Source organism: Antechinus flavipes, chromosome 5 (genome assembly GCF_016432865.1).
Source record: "Antechinus flavipes isolate AdamAnt ecotype Samford, QLD, Australia chromosome 5, AdamAnt_v2, whole genome shotgun sequence".
In the NCBI taxonomy this organism is placed as follows: Eukaryota; Metazoa; Chordata; class Mammalia; order Dasyuromorphia; family Dasyuridae; genus Antechinus; species Antechinus flavipes.
In genome coordinates, this window is record NC_067402.1 from 81028773 (window position 1) to 81046710 (window position 17938).

Below are 17938 nucleotides of genomic sequence, written 5' to 3' on the forward strand. Positions count from 1 at the left end.
ATATACATATATCTAGATGATATGCACACATATGTGTGTCTATATGTATATGGCACCTCTAAATCCATGAAGACAAGAAATTGTAAACATTCTATACAATTTACAGCCATTATTTGTTAACTTTAGCAATTATCACTTTAATTTTCTATTTAATTATGGATCATCTGTAGAACAAACCACCTAGCTTTCATAAAGCTATATAAGTGAAAAGACTAACAACAAAAACAAAACTGAATGCTCCAATCAAAAATCAAGAGAGAAGATGCAACTCCCTCTTTGCCAACATAGGAGACTATCAGTGTGGAATATTGTATATGATGTCTGCCTTGTTTGATGTGTTGGTTTTTTGGAACTATTTCTGGCCTCCCTCACCCCACCTCTTTGTTTTTCATTCTTTGTTACAAAAGCTGGCTCTCTTGGGAGGGATAAAAGGAGAGAGATATTGGAGATTTTAAAAACTTGATAAAATTGCTGAAAACAATGGAAATGGAAAAATAAACCTCAAAAATTTATTAACTGGCCGGAGTTATTGACAGGTTTTATATAGAGTATGTGAAGACATTTGACGTTTGTTCAGCCTATAATGTTGCGCTTTCCAAATTTAAATGAATGCCTTGGAAAAAAATATTTTAGCACTTACTCTGGAACACAGCAACATTTTTTAGGAGCAGCTAGGTGGCACAACTGATTTGGCCTCAGATACTTAACTAGAGATGTGACTCTAGGCAAGTCACTTAAACTTTACTGCCTCCTCAAAAAAAAGTTTGTATATTAAAGATTATTAAAAATGGTGTGTGGAATGTACTGGATAGTTCTTGTTAGGATAATGAGTAATGACTTTAAAATTCAGTGTTTTTTCCATTTAAGTAACAGAATTTTGGAATTGAAGTATTGTACTTTGAAACCTAGTTTAGTCATGTGATGCTGGGCAATTCAGATAATCTAAATCTGTTTGTTTTTTATGTATAAAATGAGGGTTTATGTAAACTATCTGAGAATCTTTACAGCTCTAAAATTCTACAATTCTTGGGTTTCATTTTATAGAAGATAGGTAGTAGGTACTTAAGGTAGTAGGTACTTAATAAATAAATTTTAAAAATAAATTTGGAGATTTAAATGCATCAGATGATTTGAAATTCCCTATACTTTCCAGGTTCTGGATCTCTGAGATCCCTCCAAATATCTTGCTCCCAAGATCCCAATTGACTATAAATTGCTGCAAAAATTCTGTTTTCACACAAGATTCCCAAGTTACAGTCGGTGGTCTATTTACTTCAAGCAGTAATTATCACAACAAAATATTGGTATCAGAAAACAATTTGAACAGATTCATCCCTTGGAATTCATTGTAGCACAGTGTTAAGGAAATTTTTTTATTTAGATTGCCATTGTACTCCTTCAAAGTGTGAAATATGTGAGAGAATAAATGAACATACATGTATATACACAATGTGATATTTATATATAAAAGACATTTGTTTTACATTTTAACTTTCTAATCTATACTTGGAAACTTCACATATAGTATATAAAATAGATCATTTTTTTCTTAATGATACTGAATAGATGTTATATTTCTCTACCCGCAGTATTTTCCTATACATGGGTTTGTTTAGAATCAAGTGTTATCCTAAGGAAATGACACATAATCTATATATGCCTTTCAGCAAGAATAACTAACATATGACATGATAAAAACAAAATGGTAATTTGTCTTGTTCAGAAATCTATAGCAATTTCATTTTTTTCTGTACCATTTCCATAACTGAAAAAAAGAAAATGTTAACATTAATATTATACTCTAATTTGAGCGGGTATATAAAACAATGTCTAAGAAGTATTACAGTATTTGCTTGTTTTGTAAAAATGAAGCTAGAAATATTAGAATTATACACTTTGCAAACACCTCACTCAAAAGACAATTCATAGAAATAAGTTAAAACAATGTAAATCAAATTATATAAATAATATATTACAATCTGAACAAATAACAAATGACCAACTTTTAACACAAATATTCAAAATCACAGCATTTAACCAATGGTAAACATTATACCTGTCCATTGTACAGGATAGGGCCTTTAAAGTATAAATTTCTTATGATAAATAGTAACCAATTACATACCCTTAATTTTGTTTAATATAATTCCAGAAAAAGATCTGTGCTGAAAGCTAGAAAACAGACCAATCCTTAGAAAAGAAGTTAAGAAGGATAAAGAGCAGCCACCAGAAATAATAGTTAACATTTACATAATATTATGTGCCAGATATTGAAGTAAGTGCTTTATAAAATTTCATTTGATGCTTACAATAATCTTGAGAAGTAGGAGCTATATCTGCATTTTATAGATGAGGAAACAGGTAAACAAATAAAGTGATTTCTAGGGTCACAAAGCTAATGAGCATCTGAGATTAAGATCTAGAGTGAGGCCTTTTTAAAAAAATTTTTTTTTTATTATTAAAGCTTTTTATTTATAAAGCATATGCATGGGTAATTTTTTCCAACATTGACACTTGCAAAACCTTTTGTTCCAAAATTTCCCCTCCTTACCCCTTCCCCTAGCTGGCAGGTAGTCCAATACATGTTAAATATGTTGAAATATATGTTAGATCCAAGAAATGTATACATATTTATACAATTATTTTGTTGCCAAGAAAAATCAGATCAAGAAGAAAAAAACCGAGAAAGAAAACATAATGCAAGCAAATAACAGAAAATGTGAGAATGCTATGTTGTGTTCCACACTTAGTTCCCACAGATCTCTCTCTTGATGGCTCTCTTCACTGAGCAAGTGGAACTGATTTAAATAATTTCATTGTTGAAGAGAGCCATGTCCATCATACTTGATCATCGTATAGTCTTGTTTTTGCCACATATAATGATCTTTTGGTTCTGCTCACTTCACTCAGCATCAGTTCACGTAAGTCTTTTCAAGCCTCTCTGTATTCATGCTGCTGGTCGTTTCTTACAAAACAATAATATTCCATAGCATTCATAAACTATAATTTATTCAACCATTCTCCAATTGATGGGCAGCCACTCAGTTTACAGTTTCTTGCTATTACAAAGAGGGCTGCCACAATTTTTTTTTGCACATGTGGATTCTTTTCAGAATGAGGTCTTCTTGAGTTCAGGTCAAGTGTTGCTTATACCCCCCAATTTCTTCCTAAAGAGAACAGAAAATCTGGATGTTATCCTCTATTTGTCAGATTATCTGAGGAATTAAAATTACTAGATGAAGTAATTTGTAATATTCCAAGTGCTAAAAAAATAGCAGGGATAAATGGCATAAAAGTTGTAAATGAATTGTTACAAATGGAGGAATTTTGGTAAATGAATTGTTACAAATGGAGGAATTTTGTATTTTTTTAAGACACATTACTTTGGCCCAAGTTTGTAAAGTGAGGGCAGGAAACAAGTAATTAATACAAACCACCAATCTTTGCTTCCACCAACCAGAAAGACAGGCTTCTCATATCTTTCTCAGGATAAATCCCTGACAACTGACTACTGTTCCATGTATTCTGAGTCTAAACCCTAAAATTCTGGATCATAAGTCTATATGAATACTTTAACATATATAACATGTATTAGTCCACCTGCCATCTTGGGGAGAGAATGGGGGGAAAGAGGGGAAAAATTGTAACAAAAGGTTTTACAATTGTCAATGCTGAAAAATTACCCATGCATATATCTTGTAAATAAAAAGCTATAATAAAAAATAAGTCTATATGTATATATGCACCTGTGATCATACATACATATATTTTGCATATATACATGTGTGCAAATATAAAATATATACATCTATACTTAAATTTACTTTTAATGGCCAGAACAGATAAACTGCTCAAAGGAAAGGCATTTAATGAAATGTATAGTAAGAAAAAAAATCTTTCTTATAAATCTGCTTTACACTCTTCCTCCAAATATAAGAATCTCAATCTTTCTCTCCTCCTCCCCCATCTCCTTTCTCCTTTCCTCCCTGTTTCCTTCCTTCCTGCCATGGCTCCAAAGTGGACCCTGGAAATACTGTCCCAACTCTCAGTACTGAGTTCTTTCCAGCTTCCTTCCTTGGAACTGCTCAGTTGTTTCTTGTGCCTTCTGAGAACTGGTTATAAGAAAATGGTACTGCATATCTGACCCTATGGATATGTTCTTTATCTGAGATGAGAGTGGCTGGATCTTGCTCCCAGGCACCTATACAGGAATATGTACAGGTTTCTAACTTTAAATCAGAGATGATACTTCAGATAGAAATTAGTTATACCATGGATGATAGTGAAGTTCCAAGAAAATCCTCTCTAATGACATTATTTCTAAACTTCTTACAAAAGGGATGCCTGACTATACTTTAAACATCATGGTCAGCAAGTGAATCAAACTGGTATAAATTATCCGAACAAATGGTTCTGGGAGAGGGATAGTGCCTGGAACTAGAAGTTTTATTCTTAACATCTGTTGTAAATTAAATGAATTTTGAAGAAAATAATGAGCCACAAAATTCTGTCATTTAATGAATATAGATGAATCAACCAAAGTACTATTAATTCTTTAGTAGTTTGATTGGTATGGTACTGATTAAGTAAATTAACTAATGTATCATTTTTGCTATATTGGCATAGTTCAACCAGAAGCAACGAATACCTCTTCACTTATAGGGGGAGGAAGACTTGAGGCTGAATGGGGTCTTCCAGCTATAACCCAAGAAGATGGGAAAAAAGACCCTGGCTGGGGATTAACCAGAGTGGAGTGCAAACACCTCCAGGCTAGCTTCTCTGAAACAACAAGTAGGGACCCCTGGGATAAAGTGATTGTGGCTGCAGCCTCAGTGTGAGGAGCTGGGGGGTCTGGACTGACTAGGAATGTCAGGCTTTGCTGTTCTATTGAGATGCCATCCTGGGCAAAAAGGAACAGGTGAGTGCAGAAGCAATAGGGCAGAGACATGCCTGACTGTGGTACTTGCTGGAGAGGGGTGCTCTTAATTAGGGTTCCTGGTCAAGTAAAGCTAACGCATCATCCCCCACTTTATATGCTTACACTAATATTTTTTATTTTAAAAAAAATGAACCAGCAAAGAATAAAAAAAAAAAAACCACCATAGAAACTTACTATGGGAACAGGGAAGATAGGGGTTCCTCTTCAGAAGAACACATTGAAGTAAAAAGTTTCTACCTCCAAAGAGAATTTATAGAGAAACTCAAAATAGAATTTAAAAATAAGAAATATTGAGGAAAAACTTAAAAAACCAAAACCCAAACCATCCAAGAAAAACAAGAAGATTATGAAAAAATGTTCACTGATTAGAAAAAGAGATACTCAAAGATGAAAATAATTCTTTGAAAATTAGAATTGAGCAAAGGAAAGCCAGTGAAGTTATGAGAGACCAAGAAATAACAAAACAACATATAAAGAATAAAAAAAAATACACATGATATGAAACATAAGAAAAATGACATTTGGAAAACAAATCAAGAAGAGAAAATATAAGAATTGGACTTTCTGAAAATTGTGACCAAAAAAAGAACCTTGACACAATAATGCAAGAAATTAAGAAAATTGTCCTGGAGTGATAGAATATGAGGTGAAAGTAAAAGTAGAAAAAAAAAATCCAACAATCACCACCTCAACAAAACAAGATCTTTTGTGGAAAACATATAGGCATATTATTGCCAAATTTCACAAAGAGAAATTTTTGCAAGAAATAAGAAAAAAACAATTCAGATATTATAATAGTACAATTATTGTACTACAATTATGAATTGTAATTGTAATTGTACAATTAGAATTTTACAGGACTTAGCAGCAGTCACAATAAAGACCACAAGTCCTGGAATCATATTTACCAACAATCAAAAGAACTAGGCTTGTGGCCAAAAATATCATATTCAGCAAAATTATAACATGGAATTAGAAAAAATGGACATTCAAAAATTTGCAGATTATCAGGACTATCAACTAAATTTGAATTTAATAGAAAATTTAACATATAAGAGCCAATATCAGAGATTGATTTCAAGGAACTTAACATGGACATGTTTATGTTTTTTTTAATAACGAAAATGTATACCATGTTTAAGATTGACAACAATAGAATAAGTCAAAAGAAAGGTTGGGGCAGAATTTTGGTAAAAATAGTAATTATATTGGACAAATGAGATGCAGAAGAAGAATAGACACAGAAGCATTGAGGGAAGAGAAAAGCTCATAGTTCTGAAAATTTACTCACAGAAGAAGTTCAAAAGGGAATATATATATATATATACCATGATATAGCACTCTCCAAAATCTATAAGGGGAGGGGGGAGGAATGGGTAGATGGAGAAGCAAAGAGTGAAGAGAAGACAAGGAAGGGATCCTTGGATAGGTTAAGTAATAGAAAGTCAAGTTAAGGAACAGAATTAAAGCAAAGAGTCAGCAGGGATAAATAGGAAAGATGTGTGTGTATGTATATATATATATATATATATATGTATACATAAATAATCTTAACTATAGTTTGCTTGGGGATAAAGAGAAATGAAAAGGAGAAAAAGAATAAAGTAAAAAAGTGTGCAGTAGAGGACAAAAGAACAATTTACAAGAAAGTAAATATGGACATTTATGAATATATATATATTTTAACTCCTTCCTGATATTCTGCTGGATACATGACAATGTTCTATTTTGATTTAGTATTCCTTTTCTGTTTTTCTTTTTTCTTATTTTTTAAAATAAATTAAAAATCATAAACAACAAAAATAATTTTTTAAAAAGAGAAATATATCTATTTTCATAGTGTTTTGTAGTTGCATTTGGAATAATTTCTGTGTTTGGCAGGTTTCCTCCTAAATATTTTATACATTTCCTATTTATTTGGAATGGAATTCCTTTTTCCATCTTTTCTTGCACTATTTGTGTTTTATGAAATGGCAGATCATTTTAAAGGGTTTATTTTATATTTTTCAACATTCTCAACTAATATTCTAATTGATCCTCTAGAATTCTTTTATGTAGACCATCAAATTATCCACAAAAGTATTGTGTTTCTTCTTTGCCAATGCTCATTTCCATTTCTTTTTCTGTGTCTTATTGCAATAGCCAGCATTTCTAGCACTGTTATATAAGAAAAGTTAAATGAAAATACTTGCTTTACTATTAATGTTATTGGAAAGGCTCTGGTTTGTCTCCAAAATATATTATGTTGGATTTATGTTTTAGATATTACTTACTCCATTAAGAAAAGATTCACTTGTTTTATATCAGAAATGGCTGCTGTATTTTGTCAAGAGCTTTTCTTGCATCTTTGCACAAAAGCAAACCAATATTGTAGCATAGCATTTGATTAATCCAAAGTTACTAAGTTACTGAGATTCATTACTTAGTGGAAATTACTAGGAAAAGTGGAAAGCAGTCTGGTAGAAATTGAGTTTAGACATGATAAACATGGAAACATGATTGTTCATGTATAATCTTATTTTCGATTGCTTATTGTATTGTATAACCATTATTAGATTGAGGGAGGGAGAAAAAATCTGGACTCAAAATGTTACAAAAATGAAAGTTGAAAACTATTTTTACATGTAATTGGAAAAATACTATTGAGAAATAAAAAGAAATTAAAGTTGGAGAATGGCTGAATAAGTGATCATTTTTGAATGTTCTAGAATATTATTATTCCATAAGAAATGATCAGCAAGATGATTCCAGAAAAGCTTGAAGAGACATGAACTGATTCTGAGTGAAGTGAGTAGAACCAAGATAACATTGTGCACTGCAACAGCAAGATTATGCAATGATCGGTTCTGATGGATGTGGCTTTTTTCAATAGCAAGGTAATTCAGACTAGTTCCAATGGTCTTGTGATGAAGAGAGCCATCTGCACCCAAAAAGAAGACTGTGGGGACGAAATGTGGATCACAACATAGTATTTCTCATTGTTTGCTTTTTTTCTTTCCAATTTTTTTCCTTTTTTGATCTGATTTTTCTTGTGCAGCCTGAAAATTGTGGAAATATATGTAGAAGAATTGCACATGTTTAATATACACTGAATTACTTGCTGTCTAGGGGAGGGAGAGACAGGAAGTATAAAAAATTTGGAACATAAGGTTTTGCAAGGGTGAACATTGAAAATTATCTATTCATATGTTTTGAAAATAAAAAGCTTTAATTTAAAAAATTGGAAAAAATTAAATTTAAACTTATGCCTCACTCTATATAGCAAGAAAAATCATCAAACATAGATATATGACTTAAATCTTAATGCAATTAAATGAATCTGATTTATTATTAATGTTTTATCATGTTGGTAGTTTTCCCATTATTGAACCAAATCTGTATTTCTGCTATATTAATCCCACCTAATCATAATGTGCAATCTTTTTTGATGTGTTATTGTAACTTTTTTTACAAATATTTTAAAGTTTATGCCTCAATATTCATTAATGATATGGGTCTAAAGTTTTCCTATTCATTTTTTAAAGTCTTACTGAAATGTCTCCTCCGTGAAACTGTTCTTCTGATTCTTTCATGAACCTTTGATCCTTATTCACACAGCACTTTATTTTCCATGGACTCTTTATTAGTTTTTATTCGTACCTAGCACAATGTTTTTTGTATATTAAGTGCTTATTGAATACATGTTGATTGATTTATCTGAACATTACTAGAATAGTCTACACTCCATCAAGTTTGGGGACCATGTCTTATGTAAAGGTTGTCTTGCGGCAGGGATCTGCACTCAACAGGCTCTAAATCAATGGTTTCCATTTACTAGTTTGTAAATCCCTTTTTGATTCTCAATATTGTTCCAAGGCATTCAGACAAAAAATTCTTTAATGGCCCTTACAGCAATAAATAGTTACTCAAATATATGACCATGGTGCACGATTTTGGTGTTATTTTCAGTGACTAAGCTCAACACATTTTTAGCATTTCTCAATGTCACCACATTATCTGTAGACTACCATTAGATAATGGTATTCTACCACAAAACTTCTAAACACACCAGAACAGCTCACTCTTTCCTGTTACTTTAAAATTGTACTTTATCAGCTGTGTAATCACATGAATACATAAACATAATTTTAACACAGGTTTGCAGTATTTAGCTTAATACTGGATAATCTTAAATTTGGTTCTGTATTGAGTTTATTACTATATTTTGATTTAAAACAAGAATAAATAACCTCATTAATGCAAATTAACTGAGATGGAATTTTTTTTTTTTTTTAAAGATTCTTGCAATACAAATGTCAGGTTGCTTGAAAACCACAATCACTGCACATACATGCTACAAACCATCTTGAGACCATTACAGACTATCACAAATGTTCTACAAAAAAGAAACTTATTGGTATTCTTTACAGGATTGGAGCTGTTTTCCAGTATTTTAAATTTATCTTCTGCTTATGTTATTAGTCTTCAACATATAGATTTAAAAATGAAATATTTGGCAGTTTTTGTGAGAATATGGCCAGGGTGCCAGTTGTACTAGAAAAGAAAGTACCATCAAAAAATTCTTTGCTTTGAAAGATTAGTTTATACATTGTTTAAAATATAGGTTTTTTTTTTTGTTTTTTTTTACACAGGGTTAGGGATGAGAATAAGTTAAGAAAGAGTTGCCCTCCATATCCCATGTGGAAAACCCCTATAAAAATTTTTGGCCCTCCATTAAGAGAGAAGTCTGAATAATTATGTTATCAGAAGATAAAAAATGTTGATAATATTATACATGTATTTTATGCATTTCTGAATTTCTAAATTTTTTGTGCTATCTACAGGCCTCAAAACTCTTCCCAAATTCCTATTTAATTTTTTATGCCAATCCAAGGTATTTTGAAATCTTAGTGGATAAAGTCTTGATATGGAAGGGATAACTGTAAAGCAATATAGTCAACTGAAATTTAAGTACATTGATCATTTAATATGGTGCTTTCCCTTAAGTTAATAGAAAAGTATTTTGCATATTAAGCTATTAATTGGCTGTTGTGAGCTGTGTAAGCAGGGTAGACAGTATACGGCCAGGCAGGCAAGGGTGATTGCCCTTTCCACAACTGAGCCCATTCACTGTTCCTGCGTGCCCACAGGGCTCCACGGCAGTATGATGCCCACGTGTTTGTCCTAGTAGTGGGACGCTAACTGAGATTACCTGTTGGCATCTGGTGCAGGGAGCCCCTCCACCTCCTTTGTATCACAGGGGCTTTCCCACTACAGAGGAGCAGCCCAGGGCACTTCTAGGGCCTCTGTCACCAGTTGGGAGCCTTCATTTCATATGCTAACATCTCCTGGGGGCGAGAGTGGTTGCATTGTTGTCCTACTGCAGTTTTGGCAGCATTTATTGGAGACTGAAAATGAAATAGTAGCAAACTAGATGCCTAGGCATCCATGGACAAGATTTCGGCACAGACCACCTCAATGTGCGATTCATCAACAAGGCAAAGGTGGAGGCCCATTCCCCAATGGGGTGGATGATACGAGAGGGCAGTCATCAGCACAAGCAAGAGCAAATCCCGAATTTGAGTCCTGGGACAACAGTCATGGCTTTAGGATTTTGACCAGGTTTAGCATACCATACCCAGTCCCGCTCCAACCCCTGCTCCCTCCCCTGCCCCGGAGGGCTTCAGGCTGTTCTACTGGGAATAAAAACACCAAGGAGCTCACAATGACACAGGATAGATGTCCCTGGCAGCAGGGACTTTCTCATGGAGGGCACATTGACTTGGACCTGTAATGGTCGGACATTTATGACCCAAGGGGTGACAGTCACTTTTTGCTCCAAGCCTATGCCCCAAGAAGCCAGAAGCCCAAGCTACCACAAGTGGGGAGTCTTTACAATCCATGACCATTCCAGCCATGAGGTAGTGTCAGGGGAAAAGGCTTGAGAGGGTGGGCAGGAATATATTACTTTGCATCCACATTTTAGGTTTTAACAGGGTGTCTTTCTAGATAATCAATTATATGGATATACAGACTAAGATCCTGTTATCCTATCCAGCTGTCAGTGCCTAGTCAGGGGGCCCTCCTCTTGACTCATTATAAACCACACAGCCTGCAACTCAGCCCATTGATTGCTCTGCCCTATTCCTGCTTCATATCACAGGATTGCTGGAGAATGGTCATACGGCCACAGCCATCAGCACAGCATTGGTACCAGAACTGGACCCTTTTGTATAAAAGCAGACTTGGGTATTGTTCCCTTCTCTTTTCTATATGGGTTCCCCTCCTCCCTCTTGCCGCAGGGCAGGGCCATATGGGGCAGTTCCATTAATTGACAGTCTTGGAACTTTAATGGTCCCAAAATAGTTTGCAATTCTGAATTCAAAGGACTGCTGGCGGGAGAAAAAGCTTCCTCTTTTGCCGATATTGGGGACTGAGCAGTGGGGAGTTAAATCCAGCTCTGCACCCATCCCCTTGGGAGGTATGTGATTCTCACAACCACAGGGGTTTGGAGGGTGATTGGCTCCATGGTCTGGGCTGTGATTGAGCTGTTTTCCCACTAGACTATATTGGAGTTTTGTTCCCTTCCATCACTGACTTCAAAACCCCAGAAACTGCTAGAAGTGTTCAGATCTCTGCCACAGGTCATATCCATAGCCCTGTGATGTTACCTACACGTCTAACTCAAATGGGCACCCAAAGCCAGCTGCGATCAGGGTATATACTTGTTTTACTGCGTGTAAAATCAAGCTCAGCAGCCTCAGTCCAGTCTCATACTGCCCCCTTCCCGGTCATGTTGATGACTATGATGCTGATGATGAATGAATACCCACCAATATCCCAAAAGATTTTCCAAGTATGTGTGCAACTGGGCCATTGTGGAGATAAGTGGAGATTACCGCTTTTGGCATGCTATGCATCTTACCCAACCTAAAAACTCCCAAGAACTTGCCAGATAATCCAAGACCTTAGACTTTGGCAGTATTGCCTCCTCATCCACATGACTGCAAGTGAATGACCACATTGGGTGCTAAGGCTTCTAATCCTGACAAAGAATCAGATGTTAGCAAGACATCATTAACATTCCTACAACTTCTGGCCTGTTCCACTCCTGAAAATCTGTAGCACTAAACTAAATTCTGGGGCTATGGAGATACTCCATATGCAGGACCATAAATGTTCACTGTCTGCCTTCCCACCTGAAGGTGAACTGGTCCGGGGACTTCTCATGGACAATAGAGAAAAACACATAAGCCAAATTCAGCACATACTGATTTGTCTCTAGTGTGAGCTGGTCCACCAAGTCCTTGCTGTGGGAACAGCAGCATACAGGTATGATTACCACTTTATTCAACTCTTGGTAGTCCACAGTCATCTGCCATATCTTGTCTGGCTTTTGAACTGGCCACACTATACTAGTTATATAGGCTTTACTGGGCTTCCTGGAGTGTGTCCACCTTACACAACTCATATATTGATTATGATCTCCTGGTGGCTTCCTAGAAGCCAATATTGCTTTACATTTACTATCTTCTGGGGAAAAGGCAGCACCACAAGAAGTGCTTGGTATTGCCTCGGGGTAACTGGTTTTTATAACCTAGACCCAGAGGTTGAACTCCTCCACTGAGATTTGCAGCCACAATCTGGCCAGGACATCAATGCCCAAGATGCATTTGTTATAGGGTAAATATATGCCAACAAGTTCTACAAAAGGCCTCCAGGACGATACTTGAGTTCCTTAGCTTTGCCCCTATTCAAAGGTAAACAATTGGGTCTGCTTGTCTGCCCATAAAATCCTCCAGCCTTATCTCCTAAACCTGTTTTTTCTTTGTCCTGCTGCTGTTCAGGGAGCAATTGTTGCCACATTTCCAGGAGATATGCTTTGGGCTTCTGATTAATCTTGTCCCTATCTACCCTTGTGGCCAGCAGATCAGTCTACATCTGCATGTGGGTCACTGGTACAGGGAATTCCTTCTTAGACTGCTGTTCTCCCTGATTCTGGTTGACTCATTTGATGTGGGCCCTTACCTTCCTTCTCTGTACCTTAACTTCACCTTAACTGCGATCACTTCATATACTGAGCAGCCCATATAAGGAGTCAATATCACTATCAGAGACCTGAAAGGGCATTTTGTACTATCAAAGTACCCCGATACCCTCATGTAGCGTGTTAACAGCTTTTCACCTAGGGTCCAGGTATTCGGGTTAAACAGCATTCTGCATGTCCATTTCCCAGACTACCTGTATCTGGTTGACATAAGACTGTCAATTTATTCATTCTCGGGGGAGAAGGGGGGCTCCCCCATATAATGCCAGAGAGCCCGCACAGCAGCACTTACTTACTCCATTACAGAATGGTTTGGGTTCCCTCGAGCCATCCAGCCTTGGAGCAACATTAGATGGGCAATAACTGAGGCTAGCTTTTCCATTTCTGCTCCAGAATAGATGATAACTGTCAGGCCCGGAGTCCCACAACCATAGCAACCAGATTAGCTAGGGATGGGGGCGGGGACCTCTATCGGAACTGCCTCCCCAAGACCAACAATTCTGTCCGGGTGTAGAGGACTATAGCTTGGGGATACGTGCCTCCCCGAAAGCCTGCTGAATACGTCAACTGTCAGGTCCGTTGCCTTGGAAAGGGTCCCACTTGAATTTCGGGAGGTGAAAGAAGACACGGGTAGGAGAAGCGAAGGGGTTCATCATCGCTACAGGCATTGGGGAAAAGGGGGAAGCAGCTTCCAGACCTAGTCCCATGCACACTATTTATTGAGTTATTGACAACGGTGGCAGCATGCCAAAGCATAAAGGTAACTTACATAAGTATTATGATTACATCACTCAGAGTATTTACATCCATCTTTGAAGGCTATTTCCTTTACAACCTCCTCCTGTTTTGTTTTGGACTAGAAAGAGCCAAGGCTGTCATGGTAACTAGACCACGCAGCTCACTCACAGAACGATTTCACAATTTTGCCAATAGCTTAACCGGAAACCGGAAAATGAACGTCCTAGAGGTGGGCGAGTGGGCCCCAAAAATGATTCTCACATCTCGCGAGAATAATCTGACAGTTTCAGGGCGGGGCCGCTTCTCCCTCGGGTCCTGGTTACCGTAACTACAAACATCCGTCCAAAACACCCTCTCTTAGACGCGAAGGGGAGGTGGGGCTTTATTTCCGTTTAGAGATGGACAAACGCCCACATGGAGGAGAAGCGTCATCGGCTCGGCTGTCGCGAGAATAGAGCTTCCTACGCCCGCCTACTCCATTCTTGATGGCGAGATTACGGCGGCGCGGTGGCGTCACTGGCGGGTTTGTTTGAATTTTTCTCCCGCCAGCTAGAGGCGGGGGGTTTGGGGGAGACGAAGTGAGGCGAGGTAGTAACCCCAGAAAGGAGCGGCCGGCGGGCAGACAGGGAGGAGAACGTCAAGGGAGGCGACTTTGAACCTTCAGGTGGGATAGAGATAGCAGTCGTGACGGGGGTCGGGATGGGGTAGCGTTCTCGGTCCCCACGGGAGCCCGTCCCATTTGAATCCTGCGCCCTCCCTTCCGCCCTGGACTCTCTTTAAACCCGGAAAGTGAGAGGCCTTCTGCCTGCGACGTTCTCGCATCCCACAGCCTTGTCCCGCATTTCACCCCGGCTGGCAGCCTTCCTGACCCTTCTCCTTTCCCGAATTGAGGGAAAGCTTCGGGGTCTTCCAGAAAAAGGATTTTAATTTAGAGGGGCGAATCTAAATTCTCCCTTCACCCATTTATTAGGATGCCCCACTCTGAACAGTCCCTGTTTGACTAGTTCTCACTCTTGCCCCCATTAAGACGCCTTGATTAGGCACCTTCATTCTAGTTGCTGGTTTATTTGTCCTCTCCCTCCTCCACCTGTCAGTCATCTGGGATTATGTGCTTCTCTATCGATAGAGGTCTTTTTGTGAGACCAGAACATAGGCTCAAGGATAGACATTCTTCGGCTAATAATATTGAGTAATGGACCAAAAGTGCTGTAAGGGTTTCAGAGAACACAAATATCAGTTCAACCAGTTTTCCAAACTTTATTTTCATGGACTTTTCTGGAAAATATTCTTTTGTTGAGTTTGATGTTTACAGCTGAGTTGCAATAGAAATTAAATCAAGGGATTTCGATTTAGGCACTAAAGTAGAAGGCATTTATTTTCTTTTAAAAAAAAATTTTCCCCCGTTTTCCATCACCACTTCCCGTACCCTACACGGGAAAAATAAAAGAAAAACCAAACATTTGGTTTTACCTAATCAAGCATTCATTCAAATATTCATAATCAAACAAAACAAATTCCTACTTGGGCCACATCCAAAAATATCTTATTTTCCATCCTCTCTTCCAGGAGAAGGCTATATCTTTGAACCTTTGGAATTGTGGGTCATTGTATTAAAAGATCTTAAATCTTTCAAAGTTGCTTCTTTAAGTTGTTACATCTTTCAAAGTTGTTCTTGTAAGAATAGTTCTCCAGGAGTTATTTTGAAATGAGAAGTAACTAATTTGATTAAGAACCATTGTTAGATAAAGATTGGATAGAATGACTGTTCTGATTTTCTTTCTTCTATTTTCTAATGCCTTCGTTTCTCTGGAAAATTACTTTTCATTGTTTCTGTATAAAATATATATTTTTCCACAATTTGGACCCTATACATAGTGATTTCCTTCTGACCATAATGTCATTGTTATCTGTGATTTGAGGTAAGGAAATAACCTAATAATCCATTCCGTAATTTACATGCTAATATGGGGGGGAAATGCTTCTACATGTCATCCGAAATTTCAGGAATGGTAATGGGGAACTTATTTTCCCTTTTTTTTCTGATGATATATATATATTTTAGACATTTATGGGTTGATGGGTTTTTTTTTTCCAATATTAGAATGTTAATTCCATGCAAATCTTTTCACATGTAAGTTAAAAATATAACTTGTGTTTTCCTTTAGTTACAAAAATAAATAACACATGAAAAGTATTTTGTCATGGAAAAACGCAAGACATTTTTACAAGCTGTATCTAAGGAATGTATTGAAGACTTTTTTCAATTTGTTCAACTTGATGTAAGTACTATGTTTCTATGTTTTTACTACGAATATTTAAATAACTTTTGGTAAAAATATCTACTTTCGTAATCCTTCCAATGGTTGAGGACCTGAAGCCCATCTATAATTTTTGGTCAGATGATTTTCCTGAGCCTGATTGCTCTTAATTAGTAAATGAATGAAAAAACATTTAGTAACTAATTGTGTCATGTACTAGATATTGATAAATACATATAAAAGGGAAACAGCTGTTTTCAAGGAACTTACATGTGCCGCCCTCCCCCCTCCTCCCTCCTCCCTCCCCTTCCTCCCCAAGCATTTGGGGTTAAGTGACTTGCACAGGTTCACACAGCTAGGAAGTATTAAGTATCTGAGACGATATTTGAACTCTGGTCCTCCTGACTTCAGGACTGGTGCTCTATTCACTGTGCCATCTAGTTGCCCAGGAACTTATATTTTAATGACAGACAGCAACTTATATTTTAATATATAATGACAGACAACACAGTAAGTAAAGGCCAGGAAAGGTATAGAGTTCAAATTTAGTGCTGGAAAGGACCTTACTGGACATTGAATCCAACACCTTCATTTTACAGATAAAGAAACTAAGACATAGAAAGATTAAACAATTTATCAAGGGTTATACAACTACTAAATGTCCAAAGCAGGATTTGAACTCGGATCTTCTTGACCCCAAATTCGCTATATTATGATGTCTTAAGTATTAGGGAGGGCAAGAATGTGAAGTGGGGGAGTAGTATCGCTTTAAATTCCAATTTTAAACTTATCATCAATGTGTAGATTTAGAAAACCTTTCTTTGCCCAATTGCCAATCTCTGTAAAAGAAATATCTAGGACTTTTTACACATCTTTTTTTTTTCCAAATTAGCCATAATTGATTTCAAACATCCTTACAAAGAAGAAAAGAAAAAAGAAGAAAAATGATTTTTAATAAATTTTTTAAAAGTTTACTTTTTATAAATAAAAAGCTAAAACAGGCATTTATAGCTAAAAACCTGCAACTACTTATTCGTTATTCCATTTCCCCTTCCATGGTCTTTATTCATTTATCCTGATAATTCACATGTGGTCAGTCAGGTGTGATATACTTAGTATGTCTGCCATACTGGAAGCTTCTGCGAGTTAGGGATCTGAATTATCAGACAGACTGGATTCTTAGTTAAAACAAATCAAGAGCCTTCTTGAAACTGAGCTCAGCTGTCAATACAAAGTCTAAATGAAAATGATTACTTGAACTTTATATATCTAAATAGATAAGGATATGGGAAGAAACCACAAAGCTATGTTCAGATATTTGAAGGGTTTTTCAGGTATAAGAGGTCTTTGATTTGTTCGGTTTGAATCCAAAGAGTAGAAGTTTCTACTCTACTCTACATAAACATATGGGTAGAAGTTTCTAAGAGGCAAATTTAGGTTGGATACTAGGTAGAACTTCTTAACAGAGTTGTCCACTGGTGGAAAGGTTGTCTTAGGAAGTAATTGGTCTTTCTCATTGGAGCTTTCTAATCAGAAATTGATCACTACTTGCTACACATATTATAGTGGGAGTATGGGTTAGATGGGCTGGATTGTGAGGTCTTTTACATTCTGATTCTGTGATTGTATAAAGAAGAGCTTTATTCTGCTTACATCTGCAATTTTGGAGAATGGTTTGGGGATTTTGATTTTGTTTTTAGAAGTCCTGAGATCATAAATTTAGTTAAGAGATCTTAAAAGTTATCTGGTACAACTTATTTTATAGAAGAGAATAAGGATTGAGAAAAGGGGAAATGACTTGCTCGTATCACTCTGGTGGTCAAATAGTAAATATCAAGTCTAGACTTTTATTCTGCTCCTCTTTTTTTGTGCAAAGCAGTTGTGGTTAAGTGACTTGCCCAGGGTCACACAGCTAGTAAGTTTTAAGTGACTGAGGCAGAATTTGACTCAGATCCTCCTGACTCTAGAGTGCATGCT

The 17938-nt window shown here is 36.5% G+C and overlaps 1 protein-coding gene across 1 annotated transcript in view; it reads left to right on the forward strand.

Annotated features, from left to right (window-relative positions):
- Positions 1-13232: 13232 nt before the first annotated feature.
- The window catches only part of NCAPG2 (non-SMC condensin II complex subunit G2), an 86248-nt gene continuing 81542 nt past the window's right edge, over positions 13233-17938 (forward strand). Inside the window, exons 1-2 of the mRNA XM_052000220.1 lie at positions 13233-14367; positions 15869-15982. Of these exons, the coding sequence (XP_051856180.1) occupies positions 15905-15982 (78 nt within the window). The 5' untranslated portion in view covers positions 13233-14367; positions 15869-15904. The remainder of the gene's footprint in view (positions 14368-15868; positions 15983-17938) is intronic.